This window comes from Lithobates pipiens, unplaced genomic scaffold (genome assembly GCF_037356315.1).
Source record: "Lithobates pipiens isolate NorthernLeopardFrog02 unplaced genomic scaffold, aLitPip1_a1.2 Scaffold_13, whole genome shotgun sequence".
Taxonomy (NCBI): Eukaryota; Metazoa; Chordata; class Amphibia; order Anura; family Ranidae; genus Lithobates; species Lithobates pipiens.
The window spans coordinates 329,226,124-329,242,513 of record NW_027507718.1 but is presented as its reverse complement, the minus strand read 5'-3'; the positions used below and the strand labels follow the sequence as shown (position 1 = coordinate 329,242,513).

The 16,390-nt window shown below is 43.3% G+C and overlaps 1 protein-coding gene across 5 annotated transcripts in view; it reads right to left on the bottom strand.

Moving 5' to 3' along the window:
- The window catches only part of GAB1 (GRB2 associated binding protein 1), a 132,120-nt gene that overhangs the window by 46,703 nt on the left and 69,027 nt on the right, over positions 1-16,390 (bottom strand). For all 5 annotated transcript variants that reach the window (XM_077476964.1, XM_077476966.1, XM_077476965.1 and 2 more), the window contains exon 2: positions 9,804-10,098. In XM_077476964.1, the coding sequence (XP_077333090.1) occupies positions 9,804-10,098 (295 nt within the window). The remainder of the gene's footprint in view (positions 1-9,803; positions 10,099-16,390) is intronic.

Sequence of the window (16,390 nt, the reverse complement as noted above, 5' to 3'; positions counted from 1 at the left end):
CGAGACTGACTTCTGCCGGGCAAGGAGTTGTACACACGAGCCGAAAGTTGTCCGGTAACTGCCAGACCAACCATTTCCGGCATGTGTTCGCCTAGCTTTACACCATACATAGGTCTACAGGGTACAAAACCAGGTATACACATCTGGCAAGGCTAGGATTAAAGTGAACCTGTTACCTGAATAGGCAAAGCACAATCTTAGGCTGGCCATACATTATCCAATTTTCTTCTAAAGATTTCCTTTAGATTTACCAAAACCATATAATGTGAGGTCAAATCTGAACACTTTCAGTTTGTGTGCAATCAGGCAGGCCCTTGTACTACACAGTTGAAGGTAAATCTAAAAGGAAATTGAATAAGAAAATTGTATGGTGTATGGCCAGCTTAACTTGCGGATTTTAGTATAGACTAGATGGTATCCCACAGTTAATTTCAGATTCACCAGCAAGAAATTCATGCAGAGATTCTCCCATCCCAAAACTGCTTTCATGTAGAGCTGAACGATTCGGGCTAAAATTAGAATCACAATTTTTTTGCTTAGAATAAACATCACGATTCTCGTGGCAGAACATCTTTCACATTATACAAAATGTTGGGCTAACTTTATTGTTTATTTTTTTTTCCATTCATTGAAGTGTATTTTTTCCCCAAAAATTGCGTTTGAAAGACCACCACGCAAATACAGTGCAACATAAAATATTGCAACATCCGCCATTTTATTCTCTAGGGTCCCTGCTAAAAAAGTGTTTTATGCTAAAAAAAGGTTTATGGATATTGTATTTGTTTAATACATTTTGCCATTTGATATATTCAATTACTCTTCTTTATACACACTTTAGTCAAGCCTTACCTGTACAATTCCTGGGGCATCCTCCCAAAGAAAATGAAAAATTGGGCCCAATTAGCCATTTTCCCTCCCCAGTGTCATGTGACAAGGTCTCAGGCGTGAAGGGGAACAGGTGTGTTAAATTTGGTGTTATCGCTCTCACTCTCTCATATTGGTCACTGGACGTTCAACATGGCACGTCATGGCAAAGAACTCTCCGAGGATCTGAACAATATAATTGTTGCTCTACATAAAGATGGCCTAGACATTACGAAGATTGCCAAGACCCTGAAACAACACGGTGGCTAAGACCATACAGCGGTTAACCAGGACAGGTTCCTCTCAGAACAGGCCTCTCCATGGTCGACCAAAAGAAGTTGAGTGCACATGCACATGCTCCGTGTCATATCCAGAGGTTGTCTTTGGGAAATAGACATATGAGTGCTGCCAGCATTGATGGGGTGGGGGGGGGGGCAGCCTGTCAGTGCTCAAACCATACTCCGCACACTGCATCAAATTGGTCTGCATGGCTGTCCTAGTAGGAAGCTTCTTCTAAAAGATAATTCACAAGAAAGCCCGCAAACAGTTTGCTGAAGACAAGCAGACTAAGGACATGGATTACTGGAACCATATCCTGTGGTCTGACGAGACCAATATAAACTTATTTGGTTCAGATTGTGTCAAGCGTGTGTGGCATCAACCAGGTGAGAAGTACAAAGACAAGTGTGTCTTGCCTACAGTCAAGCATGGTGGTAGGAGTGTCATGGTCTGGGGCTGCATGAGTGCTGCCGGCACTGGGGAGCTACAGTTCGTTGAGGAAACCATGAATGCCAACATGTACTGTGACATACTGAAGCAGAACATGATCCCCTTACTTCAGGGGCTGGGGCGCAGGGCAGTATTCCAACATGATAACGACCCCAAACACACCTCCAAGATTACCATTGCCTTGCTAAAGGAGCTGAGGGTAAAAGGTGATGGACTGGCCAAGCATGTCTCCAGACCTAAACCCTATTGAGCATCTATGGGGCATCCTCAAATGGAAGGTGGAGGAGCGAAAGGTCACTAAATTCCACCAGCTCTGTAATGTCATCATGGAGGAGTGGAAGAGGACTGTGAGCTCTGGTGAACTGCATGCCCAAGAGGGTTAAGGCAGTGCTGGAAAACAATGGTGGTGACAAAATATTGACACTTTGGGCCCAATTTGGACATTTCCACTTGGGGGGGGGTACTCACTTTTTGGCTGTATGTTGAGTTATTGCGAGGGGACAGCAAATTTACACTGTTATACAAGCTACACACTCACTACTTTACATTGTAGCAAAGTGTCATTTCTTCAGTGTTGTCACATGAAAAGATATAATAAAAATATTTACAAAAATGGAAGGGGTCAGGGGAGTACTCACTTGTGAGATAATGTGTGAAATATACATACACATTATAATATATTTATATTTAGGGGTCCTAGGTAATCTTCTAGCAGGAAGTACTGATTTTAACTTGTAAGCAACCAAAAGACTTGGTCTTTAAGTGGTTAAAATGCCCCCATTCACACTGGGGCACTTTTCATGCGCTTTAACGCTGGAAATAACCTCTAAGAGCCCGACAACTGCCTCCCATAAAATGTCACACTCAGGAGGTGCACTTGCAGGACGTTCCAAAAAGTCCTGCAAGCAGCATCTTTGGGGCATGTTGGGAGCTCTGTATTTAGCGCTCTCAAAACGCCCTGCCCATCGGAATAAATGGGCGGCGCTTTGAAAGCAACGCAAAACTGGAGTTTTTTTGGGGTTAAAAGCGCCCCGATAGCCGTCGAAAAGCCACCCTAACGTGCCGCTAAAACGAGTTGCGCTTTAGCACTAACGGCTGGCGCTTTCAGTGTGAAAGCAGTCTTATAGACCAAAGCTCTTTCTTTTGATCTAAAAGAACAAATTGATACATTGGGGTTTATTTACGAAAGGCAAAGCCACTTTGCACTACAAGTGCAAACTACAAGTGAACTTGGAAGTGCAGTTGCTGTAAATCTGAGGGGTAGATTTGAAATGAGTGGAAGCTCTGCTGATTTTATCATGCAATCATGTGCAACCTAAAATGCAGTTTTTTTAATTTTCCTTGCATGTCCCCCTCGGATCTACAGCGACTTTACTTCCAAGTGCAGTTGCAGTGCAAAGTGGATTTGCCTTTTGTAAATAACCCCCAATGTTTCTCCATCTCTCAGTGCCGACGAATGTTGATAAACATTTGCCGGCTTTTATTTATTTTTTACAGCTCTGAGCAAAGCTCTGCACTTGTTACATAGAATGAAGGAAATGTCGGGTTAAGATCGTGAGGGGGGTTGAATCGAGATCGCAATTCTTTAACGATTAATCGTGCAGGTTTACTTTCATGTATTGAGATTTGAAGGAGGTGTAAGTCAAAGTAATTCAAGTATATTACAGTAACTGTCACGGGTCAGCCTGACCTAGCTATGGTACAACATATGTTGAAGGAACCCAATGGAAGGCATGTATACGATGGCCATAAAAGCGTGCACATGATCAGCAACACCACACCAACACACCCACACAAACACACAATGGTCTTGTGTTTTAGCGTCTTAATTGCTACACCTCTACCACAACCTGAACCCCTGACACATGACAAGATTGATTTGGTGTATGCCAAAATAGGATTCTACAGGGGGAGTCCTTCCTGTGGAGCCATTGTGTTCTCCCAGCGGGGGAAGCCAGTGATTACAGCTGTGGCTGTAGCAGTCGCATGTAAAATCCAGCAGGCTGGTTTTACCAAAGTTGATTGATCGATCAACTTGAATGCACTCAGCCTACCCATAGATGGATCGAATCTCAGCCAGTTCCTGGTGAACCTGCCGAGATCCGAACCGTCTATGGCTGGCTCAATATTCTTTTACTAATCCAGCTTTGTCCCTACTGTAACCCAATTTTCTTGTTCCTAATGGACAGGAGCAGAACTGAAGATGACTATTTTAGTAGTTGTGGACTTCATGCTACATTGAACATGGCTGACCATTCTCACACCGCTGTCATTACCAATGTGTTTCTCTCTAAACAGTGTTGCTAACTGGACTTTTTTTCCCCCCACACCTGGAAACAAACTGCAGCGTGTGAATATCCCAGGTGGATGCCAAGGACAAAAGACACTTTGTTTATTCATATTCCCATTCTTATTTTTGGTTGAACAACTGAACATTCTAAGCAGATCTGCATTCTTTGTACATTTAGGTGTAGCAATAAGCTATATTGCGTTTAAGAGCAGGTGTACCAAACAATGTGATCACTGAAAGTAAATATTTTAAATACTGAATAAGTAGGTGATCATAGAGCCGAGATAGTTTGTTGTTTGCAATATGGAAAATTCTAAGGGCTTAGTGGCGGTTCACACAGGGGCGACTCAGATCCGACTTCAAGTCGCCCCAAGTCACCTCAGGTCGCACAACATGTAGAAATCAATGTAAGTGAATGAGAGCTGTCTTAATGCACACTACTGAAGTCGCTCCGACTTCAGAAAAGGTTCCTGTACTACTTCAATCCGACTTGTAGGCGACTGGTACCCATTGATTTCAATGGAGGTCGCCTCCAAGTCAGATCTCCGTCTATACGGAGGCGACTCTCAGAGAATTATCAGCTCTCAAAAGGAGTTCCCCCCTGAGAGCTCATTCTCTGATTGGCCACGGCAAGTCGCCTGGCCTGGGGCGACTTAAAGTAGTGTTGTAAGTAGCATCCAAGTCACGTCAAGTCACGTCAGGTCAAGTCACGTCAAGTCATGTCCAAGTTGCCTCCAAAAGTCACGTTGCCCATGTGTGAACCGAGCCTAAGGCTCGGTTCACACAGGGGCGACACGACTTCAGGACGACTTTGTGAGGCAACTTGGAGACGACTTGAACACGACTTGTAAGTCGCCCCAGGCCAGGCGACTTGCCGTGGCCAATCAGAGAATGAGCTCTGAAGGGGGAACTCCACGACAAATTTATGAAAAAAATTTGGCATGGGTCCCCCCTCCGAGAGCATACCATACCCTTGGGTCTGGTATGGATTCCAAGGGGAACCCCTACGCCGAAAAAACGGCGTGGGGGTCCCCCCCAGATCCACACCAGACCCTTATCCGAGCACGCTACCTGGCCGGCCAGGAAAGGCGGTGGGGACGAGCGGGCGCCCCCCCCTCCTGAGCCGTACCAGGCCGCGTGCCCTCAACATGGGGGGGCGCCTTGGGGGAGGGGGGGCGTGCGGCCCCCCACCCCAAAGCACCTTGTCCCCATGTTGATGAGGACAAGGGCCTCTTCCCGACAACCCTGGCCGTTGGTTGTCGGGTTCTGCGGGCGGGGGGCTTATCGGAATCCGGGAGCCCCCTTTAATAAGGGGGCTCCCGGATACCGGCCCCCCACCCTATGTGAATGAGTATGGGGTACAATGTACCCCTACCCATTCACCTGTAAAATAAAGTACAAAAAAAAAACACAACACACAAGATAAAATAGTTTATTGCACAGCTCTGGGGGTCTTTCGTCTTCGGGGGTCTTCTCGCCGGACTCCTCCGCTATCTTCTTCTAGCTCTTTTGCTAGTGGAGAAGCCCGGCTTTCTTCCTCGCCGCCGCCCTCTTCTTCCGACTTCGGCGGTCTTGTCCCCCTCTTCGGTTCTTCTGCCGGGCCACCGCGCCTTCTTATAGCTCTTTTACAAGCGGTGGCCCGGTCTTCTGTCGCCGTCGCCGCCTTCCGTTCTTATTCTTCTTCTTCTCCTAGAGATGTTGACTCGAGTCGTCCCCCGCTCGTCCCCACCCCCTTTCCTGGCCGGCCGGGTAGCGTGCTCGGATAAGGGTCTGGTATGGATCTGGGGGGGACCCCCACGCCGTTTATTTGGCGTAGGGGGTTCCCCTTGGAATCCATACCAGACCTAAGGGCCTGGTATGCTCTCAAAGGGGGAACCCACGCCAAATTTTTTTCAGAAATTTGGCGTGGAGTTCCCCCTTCAGAGCTAATAATTCTGTCAAAGTCGCCTCCGTATAGACAGAGATCCGACTTGGAGGCGACCTCCATTGAAATCAATGGGTACAAGTTGCCTACAAGTCGGATTGAAGTAATACAGGAACTTCTTTTGAAGTCAGAGCGACTTCAGTAGCGTGCATTAAGACGGCTCTCATTCACTTACATTGATTTTTAAATGTTGTCCGACCTGAGGCGACTAGGGGCGACCTGAAGTCGGATCTGAGTCGCCCCTGTGTGAACCGAGCCTAACTCACACAGGCAGAATTTAGCATACATTTGGGTTTTGTACAGTTGAGGCCAGCAGCCTGTACTAATCAATGACAGGCCGGCAGATGCTGCTGCTCTACTCACATGCGAGTGGCTGCATGCTTAAGGAACAGGCAGGCGGCCTCGCGTTTAGTTTGCGTTCAGGCTGCTCGTCTGTCCCTGAATGCGTGTAACCACTCATGATCATACAGTCGACATGTCACTCAGCCTGTCATTGATTTGTACAGGCTGCTGACCACAGCTATACACAAGGCAGCCTGTGTACAGTCCTCTGCACCCTTATGAATAAGCCTAAAAAAAAAAAAAAAAAAAAAAAAAAAAAAGGGAAGACAACAGAAAGGTTTTAAAAAAGGTTCCTAGGTGTCTGGCTTCATACCAGTGTGTTGTAGTAATGCACTTTATATGTGCAGACATTCACCCATCTTCGCAACACATGGTAAGGCATTACCCTACGTTGTGGTGCTCCATGTCAGACAAAATTGTGCAGATGAGTTTTTGGACAATTTGGTGCGTATAGTCCCCTATAAAGCTATTTCAGGTTTACAATGCCTTTCATAGAAGAAAAAACATGCAGTGTGTATTTACCAACATTTACCGAGGCTGTAGCTTTTACCTGTGATAATTGTAACATGTCAGAACTCCGCTATCTGTATGTGTAATAATAAGAATGCCTTCAAAGACAGAAGAACCTGAAGTAGAAATGTTTATTTAAAAATGTGCCAGACCATTTCTCCATACAATGGCACAAGCCTATGATTACTCAGATTTCTGCTGTTACAAGATGAAATGAAAGGACAGGAAAATATCAGGGTGTGCAAAATACTTTTATCTGCCAATGATGTAGAGATGAATAGAAAGCTGTATCTGAAATGGGAAAATGGTAACCAATTCTTCTATTCTTTCCCTATGTGCAAAAATTCCTATTTCTCCTTGTATCCGCACATCTCCAAGGATTTCAGAACTCTCATCTCTGCAGTAAAACTACATCTACAAGGAGGTCCATGTTCTTCTATAACTATCCAATAGCTGAGTATTAATGAACTACTGTACTAGGGAAAACACAGTAAGCCCCTACACAGGGCTTAAAAACCCTAATTATAAAAGAAACAAAAATCAAATATGTCATACTTACCTCCACTGTGTAGTTCATTTTGCAGAGTGGCCCCAGTCCTCCTCATCTAGGGTCCCTCAGCAGTGTTGGTGTCTCCTCCTCAAAACGGGTGTCCACGTTGGAGAAGCGCTCTCCTTGGTGGATACCCGTGCGCACACTGAGGTCCCTCATTTGTGTCCATAAACACAATCGGCCCCGATCCCCGATGTCGTGTCATTGGATTTGATGGGCAAAAGCGGGAGCCAATGGCTGCGCTGCCATCTATCCAATCCAGACACAAGACACCAGGTAGAGCTTTAAAATAAGTATGGAAATAAAAAATAAAATCATACTCACCTAGATGGCTGCAGCAGGGATCCGAGCTGCAGCTGTCCCCCGCTGATTCTACCCAGAGAAATGAGCGATCAAACATCACTCAGTTCTCCCCTCCACTCTGAGCAGAGAGCCATGACTGTCAGTCACCGGCTCTGTGCTCACCCCTCCAACTCTCACTGGAGCACTGGGCTGTGGGGGGGTCTGGCTCAGGCTCTCAGCGGTTTGCCAAGAGGCTGAGCCAGGTGCTGGTTCAGGCATCTGGGTGGAACTCAACCATATGGTCGGGATCCTTCCCGAGCCTGGACTGGTTAAGTGACATCAGCTGACAGCTGGAAAACTGGTCACAGAACGAACTGCACTCCTGTGATCCATAGGAGACGTATAGGCAAACTAGCTTTGGCTATACTCCTTTAAACCCCACCACAAACACACATGAATAACATATTGGCTAATATTTTTCCAAAAATACTCACTGACCTGCAAAAAGCAAAAATTAATGCATTCCACTGCAAGCAGTCAACTGTAAGCTTTTATCTTCTAGCAAAATGACACCTGGAACATTACTGGTGACAGCTAGCAACAGCTTCATTTCTGCTAGCCCACAGTTATATTGCAAGAATCTCTTTTTTCTTGCATGACAACTTTTTTTGGCATTTCATAAAATGTATGGATTTGTAGATTACTCACTAGAGCAGGATGGATAAAATACAATTCCCTGCATGACAGATTAAAGCGTACCTTCACTCATTGTCATTAAAGGTAAATTGAAGTCTCCTTAGTTCCTGAATGTTACATATGCATGTCACATAACCCAGGGACCATCAGCTTCAATATGGAGGCTAGAGGGGGGTGGACCTGGTGGTGCACCATCAGGAGCAGGCTGTCTGTACCAGGAAGAGAAAGTCGGCACCCAATGATATCAGAAAGGTAAATGGCAGCATGGGACCCAGCAAATCGCATCAAGGTAATTATGGTCTTGCTGAGTGTGTGAGAATAATTTCTGAGGGCAAACTAGCCGACAAGGTAACATAAAAAAAAAAAAAAAAAAAAAAAAAAAAATGTACGAGGGAAGTAAATTACCTCTTAAAGAACTGTCGGGATAAGATATCAGGCAAATCATGGAGTGAATTTCTCTCAGTCAGTTGTTTTATGAACAGATTGTATGTAAGAAGCAATACATAGCTGCCCCCGTGTAACTGATGTTCAGCAATAATCAGAATTAAGCAGAGACACAACTAATTGCATGCCCAGCCAAAACATTTGTGTGCATGTGAACCGGGACAGTAAAAAAAGAAAGAACCCTTGAACCATGAATACAATCTCAGCATCTGTAGGATGGGAAGAGTGGGAACGGTGTACCAGGGTAATGTAACTCCTGTGTGCATGCGTGGGAGTTACATTTTTAGTGGCCACCCCATGCCTAAAGTAAAAAGACACTGGGCTGAAAAAAAAAAAAAAAATCTAAAAAAGATGGTGGCGAAGGAACGACAAGGGGGAAAATTTGCCATACTGGAGAAGAGCAAAACTAGGAGGAACATTGTCCATATTGTGCCACTGCTTACTGGGCATAAAAAGAGTTCAGTTCCTCTGTAAAGCAACTCAAATTCACCCCAAAAATCAAAATGATGGATTTCTGCAATAGAAGTCTGAACGTTTTCCCTCCAGCAGGCTATAAATTCTTACTCTTCAGTCTTCCAGAGCTGCAGCCTCCAGCAAAGCCCTCAAAACTTTACACATCCTGGAAGTGTAAAGCCTGGGTCCTTCGTTGTGATTCTTTCCTCCAAACTTAACATTACAACAGAACTTGGAAGTCGGGTCAGTGGGAGGAACCACAGCTCACGCCCACCCACCAAAGAGGCAAATATTCACAGTCTTCTATTGAACGAACTATGGCTTAGATTTTAGGAGATGAGGGTGAGGAGAAAGCAGATAACACCTGCAACCGCAACCTATTGTCATTTCAATTTCATCAATAACAGAATTCTTTGATATGAGAATCCAAAAACACATTTATAGTTTCTCTTCTCTGTTTGCAAGGTTTGTTAAATAAAGCAAAAATTAGATCAATGTGTCTCATATTATGTTGACTGTATAAAATGAGACTGAGCCCTGGTTCACACCAATGCGATTTCAGATATGATTTGGATCTCATTGAATAGCACAAAAGACAAGATTACACTAATCGCACTGAAAATCGCAGCAAAATCACATGGCAATAGTGTAAATCTAGCTTTAGCCGCAAAGTTTACAAATTATCCCCAAAAGTTTGTTGTTTTTTTTTTAAGACTTACCTTCTTCTGTGGGATTAAATCCGCAGATGTCACATATATTCCGGACCCACTTATTCATCTCCTCTTCGCTGTCAGCCACCAAATAAAATATACGGTCAATAGTCTTGATGTCAAAAATATAACTGTTTTCAAATTCTTTTTTTGGAAATACAAGTCCAGCATCAACCTGTTCACACAAGTTCAAGTCAATAATGCGAATTGGCTTTTTAGCATGATCATTTTTGTAGTACTCCAGCACATCTGGATCTCCTGTTAGACGTCCACTGCGAAGTATGAACCATCTTCGTTTCCATGCCTAGAAAGAAAATGTACTGTGTAAGCCACAATTAAACTTGTTCACCTATCCCTTGTTACATGTCATATCTAAAAGAAAATGTGTTGAGAAGAATATGCAGGCTACCATTGCTGACCTATTACTACTTTGAGCTAACTACTAAGAAATAGCATATGCAATAAGTAAAACCATCGAAAATTTAATTTAAAAAATCATAGCCTGTAATGCCTCCACCTGGAGACTAAATGCGTGGCAATGGCTACATGTTGCTTACAAGATTTGGGAAAGAAGACATTTTGGCTTGTTGCCATAACAGGAACAGAGAGGAACAATAAGGCCATTCATTTTGGTGACCCTGTTGACAACAAGGGATTCCCGCACATGGATTTCCTTTTACTTCCCGTTTTGGCTATGGGACAGAAAGTGAAGGTGAATCTCACTAATGGGGAACAGATGGCAAACAAAAACTACCAGTGCGTCGCTGTAAAAAGCAGACAAGGATTTGCCTTATTCTGTAACCTTGTCAATCAGCCCTCAAAACTTCCACCTGCCTGCTAGCATTTGGCGAGTGGAAAAAAGACTTGAAGGCAAGTGTGGGACTGCATTGATGGGCACTGATCAGGCTGGCGAGGCTGCACTGATGGGCAGGCATGGATTAGGCTGCACTGATAGGCATGGATAAAGTTGTTATTTATTTTTGTAACTTAATTCTGCATAAAACATTTAACAGTAATTTCATGAGACCATTTCTGAGGGCATGTTTAGGGGCGGGACAGGGTAGTCTTTGGGTGGGGAAACTGGTGGCAATTAACTTTTAAGGTCTGGCTAGTAGCTTAGGCCTTGAAATTTTGAGCCCTGCTGTCAATGAGGATACACCTATTGAGGAAATCTTCCCAAAATAATCACAGACTGCAATTAAAAAACCCAGATTAGCGTTACATAAAGTGGGAAAAACTTATGTTTTGTCTAGAATTAAGCCGGCCATAGGTGGCTTGAATCTTGGACGGTTCAGCAGGAACTTGCTGAGATTCGAACCATGTATGGGCAAGGCTGAATGTATCCAAGTTGCTCAATCGATCAACTTGGGTACAACCAGCCTGCTGGATTTTACATACGATTGCTCGTGGTGGTTATATCCACAACCAGCAGTAATTGTGTTCTCCCAGTGAGGAAAGACGTCCCTGCCGGGAGAACATGGCTCTGCAGGAAGGATTACCCTATCAACACCGTCTGTGTTGTTGGGGGAATCAAGTGATTTTCTTTCCTGTAATCCTTGGTTATAAGAAAGATAATCAATTCATCTATGGCCAGCCATTCTCTAACACCGCAGATTTTTACCCCAGCTTTGAGGCTGTTTTAATCACTTCAGTACTGGAAAGATTTGCCCCCTTCCTGATGAGGCTATTTTTTGCGACATGGCACTGAGTCGCTTTAACTGGCAATTGCTCAGTCTTGCGATGTTGTACCCAAGCAAAATGTAAGTGCTTTTTTCCCCACAAATAGAGCATTCTTTTGGTGGTATTTGATCACCTCTGTGGTTTTTATTTTTGTGTTAAAAAACCAACCAAAAAAAAAAAAAGGTATCGCAATAAGCATATATTGATTGGTTTGATTGCGGCTACAAAAAGGGGATTTATGTTATTTTTTATTTTATTTTTTATAGTAATGCGGCGGACAGATCCGGCACTTGACACTATTTTGGACCATGTACATTTATACAATGATCAGAGCTAAAAATAGCCATTGATTACTGTATAAATGTCAATGGCAGGGAAGGGGTTAACACTAGGTGGCAATCAAGAGGTTAAATGTGTTCCCTAGGTGTGTTCTAACTGTAGGGGGGTGGGACTAACTAGGGGACGAGAGAGATCGGTGTTCATACTTAGTACACACACACACACACACACACACACACACACACACTCTCTCTCCTCTCCCCTGGGAGAACCGGGATTTATGTGTTTACACATACAGATCCTGGTTCTCGCTGTCACGAGCAATCGTGAACCGGTTGCCCGGCGGTCATCCCACCCACCGGGGTATATATACACACACACACACACACACACACACACACACACACACACACTTTTAATGCACAGATTAAAAAAAAAAAAAAAAAAAACCTTCTGCCTTTACAACTCCTTTAAACACCTGCTTAACACTGTTTAATAAACGTACACCAAAATGTTCTCGTCTTTTAAAAGATGTCATACTTACCTGCTCTGTGCAATGGTGGTGTACAGAGCAGCACCCATCCTCCTCCTCGTGGGTCTAGGCTTCGCAAGCATACAAAAGAGTGACACCAAACATCAAAAGGCCTAAAAATGAAGTCAAACAGGAACTCTATTTTCACTGCTTTACTTTTTAACTGTATAAAATATGCCACACGTTAAACACTAGCACATAACGGAGATAGGTTTTGAATTGGTGTCAGAGGGCAAACGTGTCACTTCATTACAAAATAGTCATCCTTTTCAAACACATCCTCAGCTTCCTCTTCCCCAAAACATAAAGTCTGAATAGTTTGGATTACTCATCTAAATGACTATCGCTTTGTGCCTTCCTCAGATGTCCAATTACTCTGTGCAGTACATAACGACACGGCTAACTTTAGGAGAGAAGCACCTGCCAGCCTTTATGTTGGTGTCTTGAATGAGTCACTCATTGAGACTGGCACAGATTAAGCTAGAAGGGCTGAAAAAAAACAAATTACCAACTGTGCACTTTATAGGGCACATACAAAGGTCCTCTGGCTGTGAGTACAAAGAGGAGTTTAGTAGCAGCATAAAGCTTAATGCCAGACAAGCAAACTGACATCAGCACCCATACTAATCATAGTACAAAAGTGTCTCTGTTTTGTCAGATTGCACAAAACTCCGCATAAACTACTCTTTGTTATTGGAGAATATCTCACATTCTTCGAGTACTTCTATTTTTGGATTTAACCTATTCAGAGCCACAATAAAAAAGTTTCTCTCTGCTCATGGTATACATCATGAAGTCATAGCTATTGCATCATGTGACATTAAAAACGAGTAAATAGATCACCACTGCCATTTGTGAGTACCAAAATTGTTGCCCATTTCCCAGAAGTTGTGCTGGGAAGGGATCATTCCACATTCTTACAATCCCAAGCAAATCTTCGCAAGCTTAAAAAAAAAAAAAAAAAAAAAAAAAAAAAAATGTACTAAGGCTGTAAAATGCATAAAATTAAGGATAGGGGAAAGGGGGGTTGTATTTCTCCAATGCTCTTACCAAAATAAAAAAAAGTTTTGCTTTTAGTTCTACTTTAAGCAGTGCGGCCCATTTTTTTACATACTGAAGGCCATATCACTACTTTAACCATTTAAAGTGGATGTAAACCCTCACATATACCCAGTGAAGTGAACAGCCTTGGATTATACAGAGATTAACCACTTCCAGCACAATCACCTCATATGACTTCATTGACTTTGAGTGGGGATATCTGAATGATGCCTGCAGCTACAGGCATCATTCAGATATCATCTTTTAGAGTCTGTGCACTGTTAGCCCTTGTACACACGGTCGGAGATTCCGACAACCAAATCCGTCTGATTTTTTTAGTCGGATTTTGTCTGACGGATCTAGTCTGAAACAGTTGCATACACACGGTCGGACAAAGTTGTCGGAAAATCCGATCTTTCAGAGCGTGATGACGTAATTTCGTTACGATGGGACTACGTTCAGGCTAGTAGCCAATAGCTTTTATGTAGGAATTTGATCTGAGCATGCGTGGCACTTTGTCCGATCGGAATTCTCTACACATGATCGGAGTATGTCCGATCGGAGCATTTTGTCGGAAAAAATTTCCGGCAAGTTCGAAAATTTGGTCCTACGGAAACAGTCCGATGCAGACCACACACAGTCGGAATATCCGACAAAACGCTCCAATCGGACACATTCCGTCGGAATCTCCGATCGTGTGCACAAGGGCTAAGAACAATCATAGTGGCAGTTCAGCCACTTGATCCCTCTTGCAGGTGACGGGAGGGGACATCTCTGGGCTCGCCCATGTGATCAGTGACCCAGAGAAAGAATTTGCCGCCGCCGTACAATGATAATAGATATTTCTGATGATGGTCCACAGTCATCTCTATGACCGTCGGAAGCCTGGGAGCAAAGTTATGACTTCACGTCCAGCTGCCAGAAGTAAACAAAGCCGAGATCTCAGCTGGAAAGATTTTATCTCAATCTTTCCAGCCTGGAGGAGAGATGTGGGGTCTTACTGACCCCACATCTCTTCATAAAGAGAACCTGTCATGCACCATTCCTATTACAAGGGATGCTTACATTCCTTGTAATAGGAATAAAAGTGATCAAAAAATAGAAAAAAAAAAAAAAAAAATTAAGGTAAATAATAATAAAAAGAATTAAAAAAAAAAATTCTTTAAAGGCGCTGGGAGCTTGCGCACAGAAGCGAACGTACACGCAAGTCGTGCCCGCATATGGAAAGGTCGTTCAAATCACACACGCGAGTTATCACCGTGTGCGTTAGAGTGAGAGCAACAATTTTAGCACTAGACCACCTCTAACTCTAAACTGGTAACCTGTAAAAAAAATTATTATATTGGACCCCTTGGCCGCGGCCGCCATGCAATTATGCAGCCTCTTGGTGCCTAGAGGCCACATATTTGTGCGAATGGTGGTCAATACGTGCATCATGCCCACTTCCAGCATAGTTACTGGCGCCTAACCGAAAGCTCCAAATCACTGCTTGTGATCAGAAGTTTTTGGATTACGTGACTGCCAATCATGGCAGTCATTATATATATAACACCCAGGTTTGCATTGCGTCTTGGGGTGCCTTAGTTCTCAGGAACATTAACAAGCGACTAGCCAGCCCCCTGTATTTACAAAAAATTATAAATAAAAAGTATTCTTAAAATGGAATCAACGACATAAGTCGATAGACACAAATCTAAAAGTCATATAAAAGACCAAATAAAATGATCTTGTAGTATATATACAGTATGTAACAGTAGTGAGATATACATTATGGTTTTTAGCTTTAAAAACATCAAAGTGGGGAATTATTAACTGATCTAAGAAGAGTGGCTGTTCAGTTTTAGAATACCAATTGCTAACCTCATTTATGCCGATGAGCTGTTAATTAGAACTTTAGGAAATTGTTTTCCAGGAAGTAAAACTGGTGTATAAACTGAGCAAAATAAGGAAAAAACAGGCTGAATGGAAGTTTCCACTCCAGTGGCCACCATCCTGATCATCTGTTCCGCGTGCACATTTGGATAACATTTCCTGTTTTTGAACTATTGTCACCACTTACAAGTCTTTTGCTGCTGTTTCTAACTTTAGACTTGTATAAAGTGTAAACAAGTGAAAAGCACTAAAAATAATAAGCAAAGCAATTCACGTTCAAAAACAAATAAAAATGGCATTCTAAAGTGAAAAAAAAAGAAGAAAAAATAAAAAGCCACTTAAATTTATCCTCGATTTTAAATTAAAACTGAAATCTGGGCACACACTTTAATTATAAAAACGATTTCCTCAATAGCCACAGAGGATACAAATCCAACTTTTTGTGCACTAAATGCCTTTTATTAACCCAAACATTACCTTGCAAAAAGTAACAGGGACCTCATTACTATGCTGTACATAGCCGTTGCAGAAAGCAGAATAGTGGGAGGGACCCAGCTGGCTCCACCCACTACAGGTTCCCTGAAGAAAACTACAGGAAGGGGCGGAGACAAGACCCGTCACCCTGCACAGGTAGAGTGGGCAGTAGTGATCGGTCTTTATTACAGGAAGCTCCTGCACAGAGGCAAAGTTTCACACTGGATCACTGCTCATGACTGTTGAAATTAGGCAATATTTACCTATGCCAAAGTTCGGCATTCAAACAAATAGGGTAGTGCGAGTCAGAATCTTTTTACTAATGCTTGCAATAAGCTTGGTGGTGACTGAACTTAGAGGCTTGTGGTGAAACTGAATGGGAAAAACAAAGCCACGTCCCTGTTCCACTAATTCAAGTATTCAACAGGTCAAACCAAAAAGCAAATACACCACACACACAGCAACTGGTAATCCAACTATAGTCTGAAGACTATAAACTCCTATTACCGCACTGTTGTACTGTCACAGAATAAGCCTGTTAAAGTGAGGTGTAAATATTGAGCCACAATCATCATACCAATATTATAACATGTGCTTTGTTGATTCAGAGCAAAGACAGGCTTCCTTAGTTCCCCCAACCCCAGAATATACTTACCTTTCCTCTGCTCCTCTAACATTCAGCTCAGTACCAGGAGCCAAGGAAATGACAGGATACCTT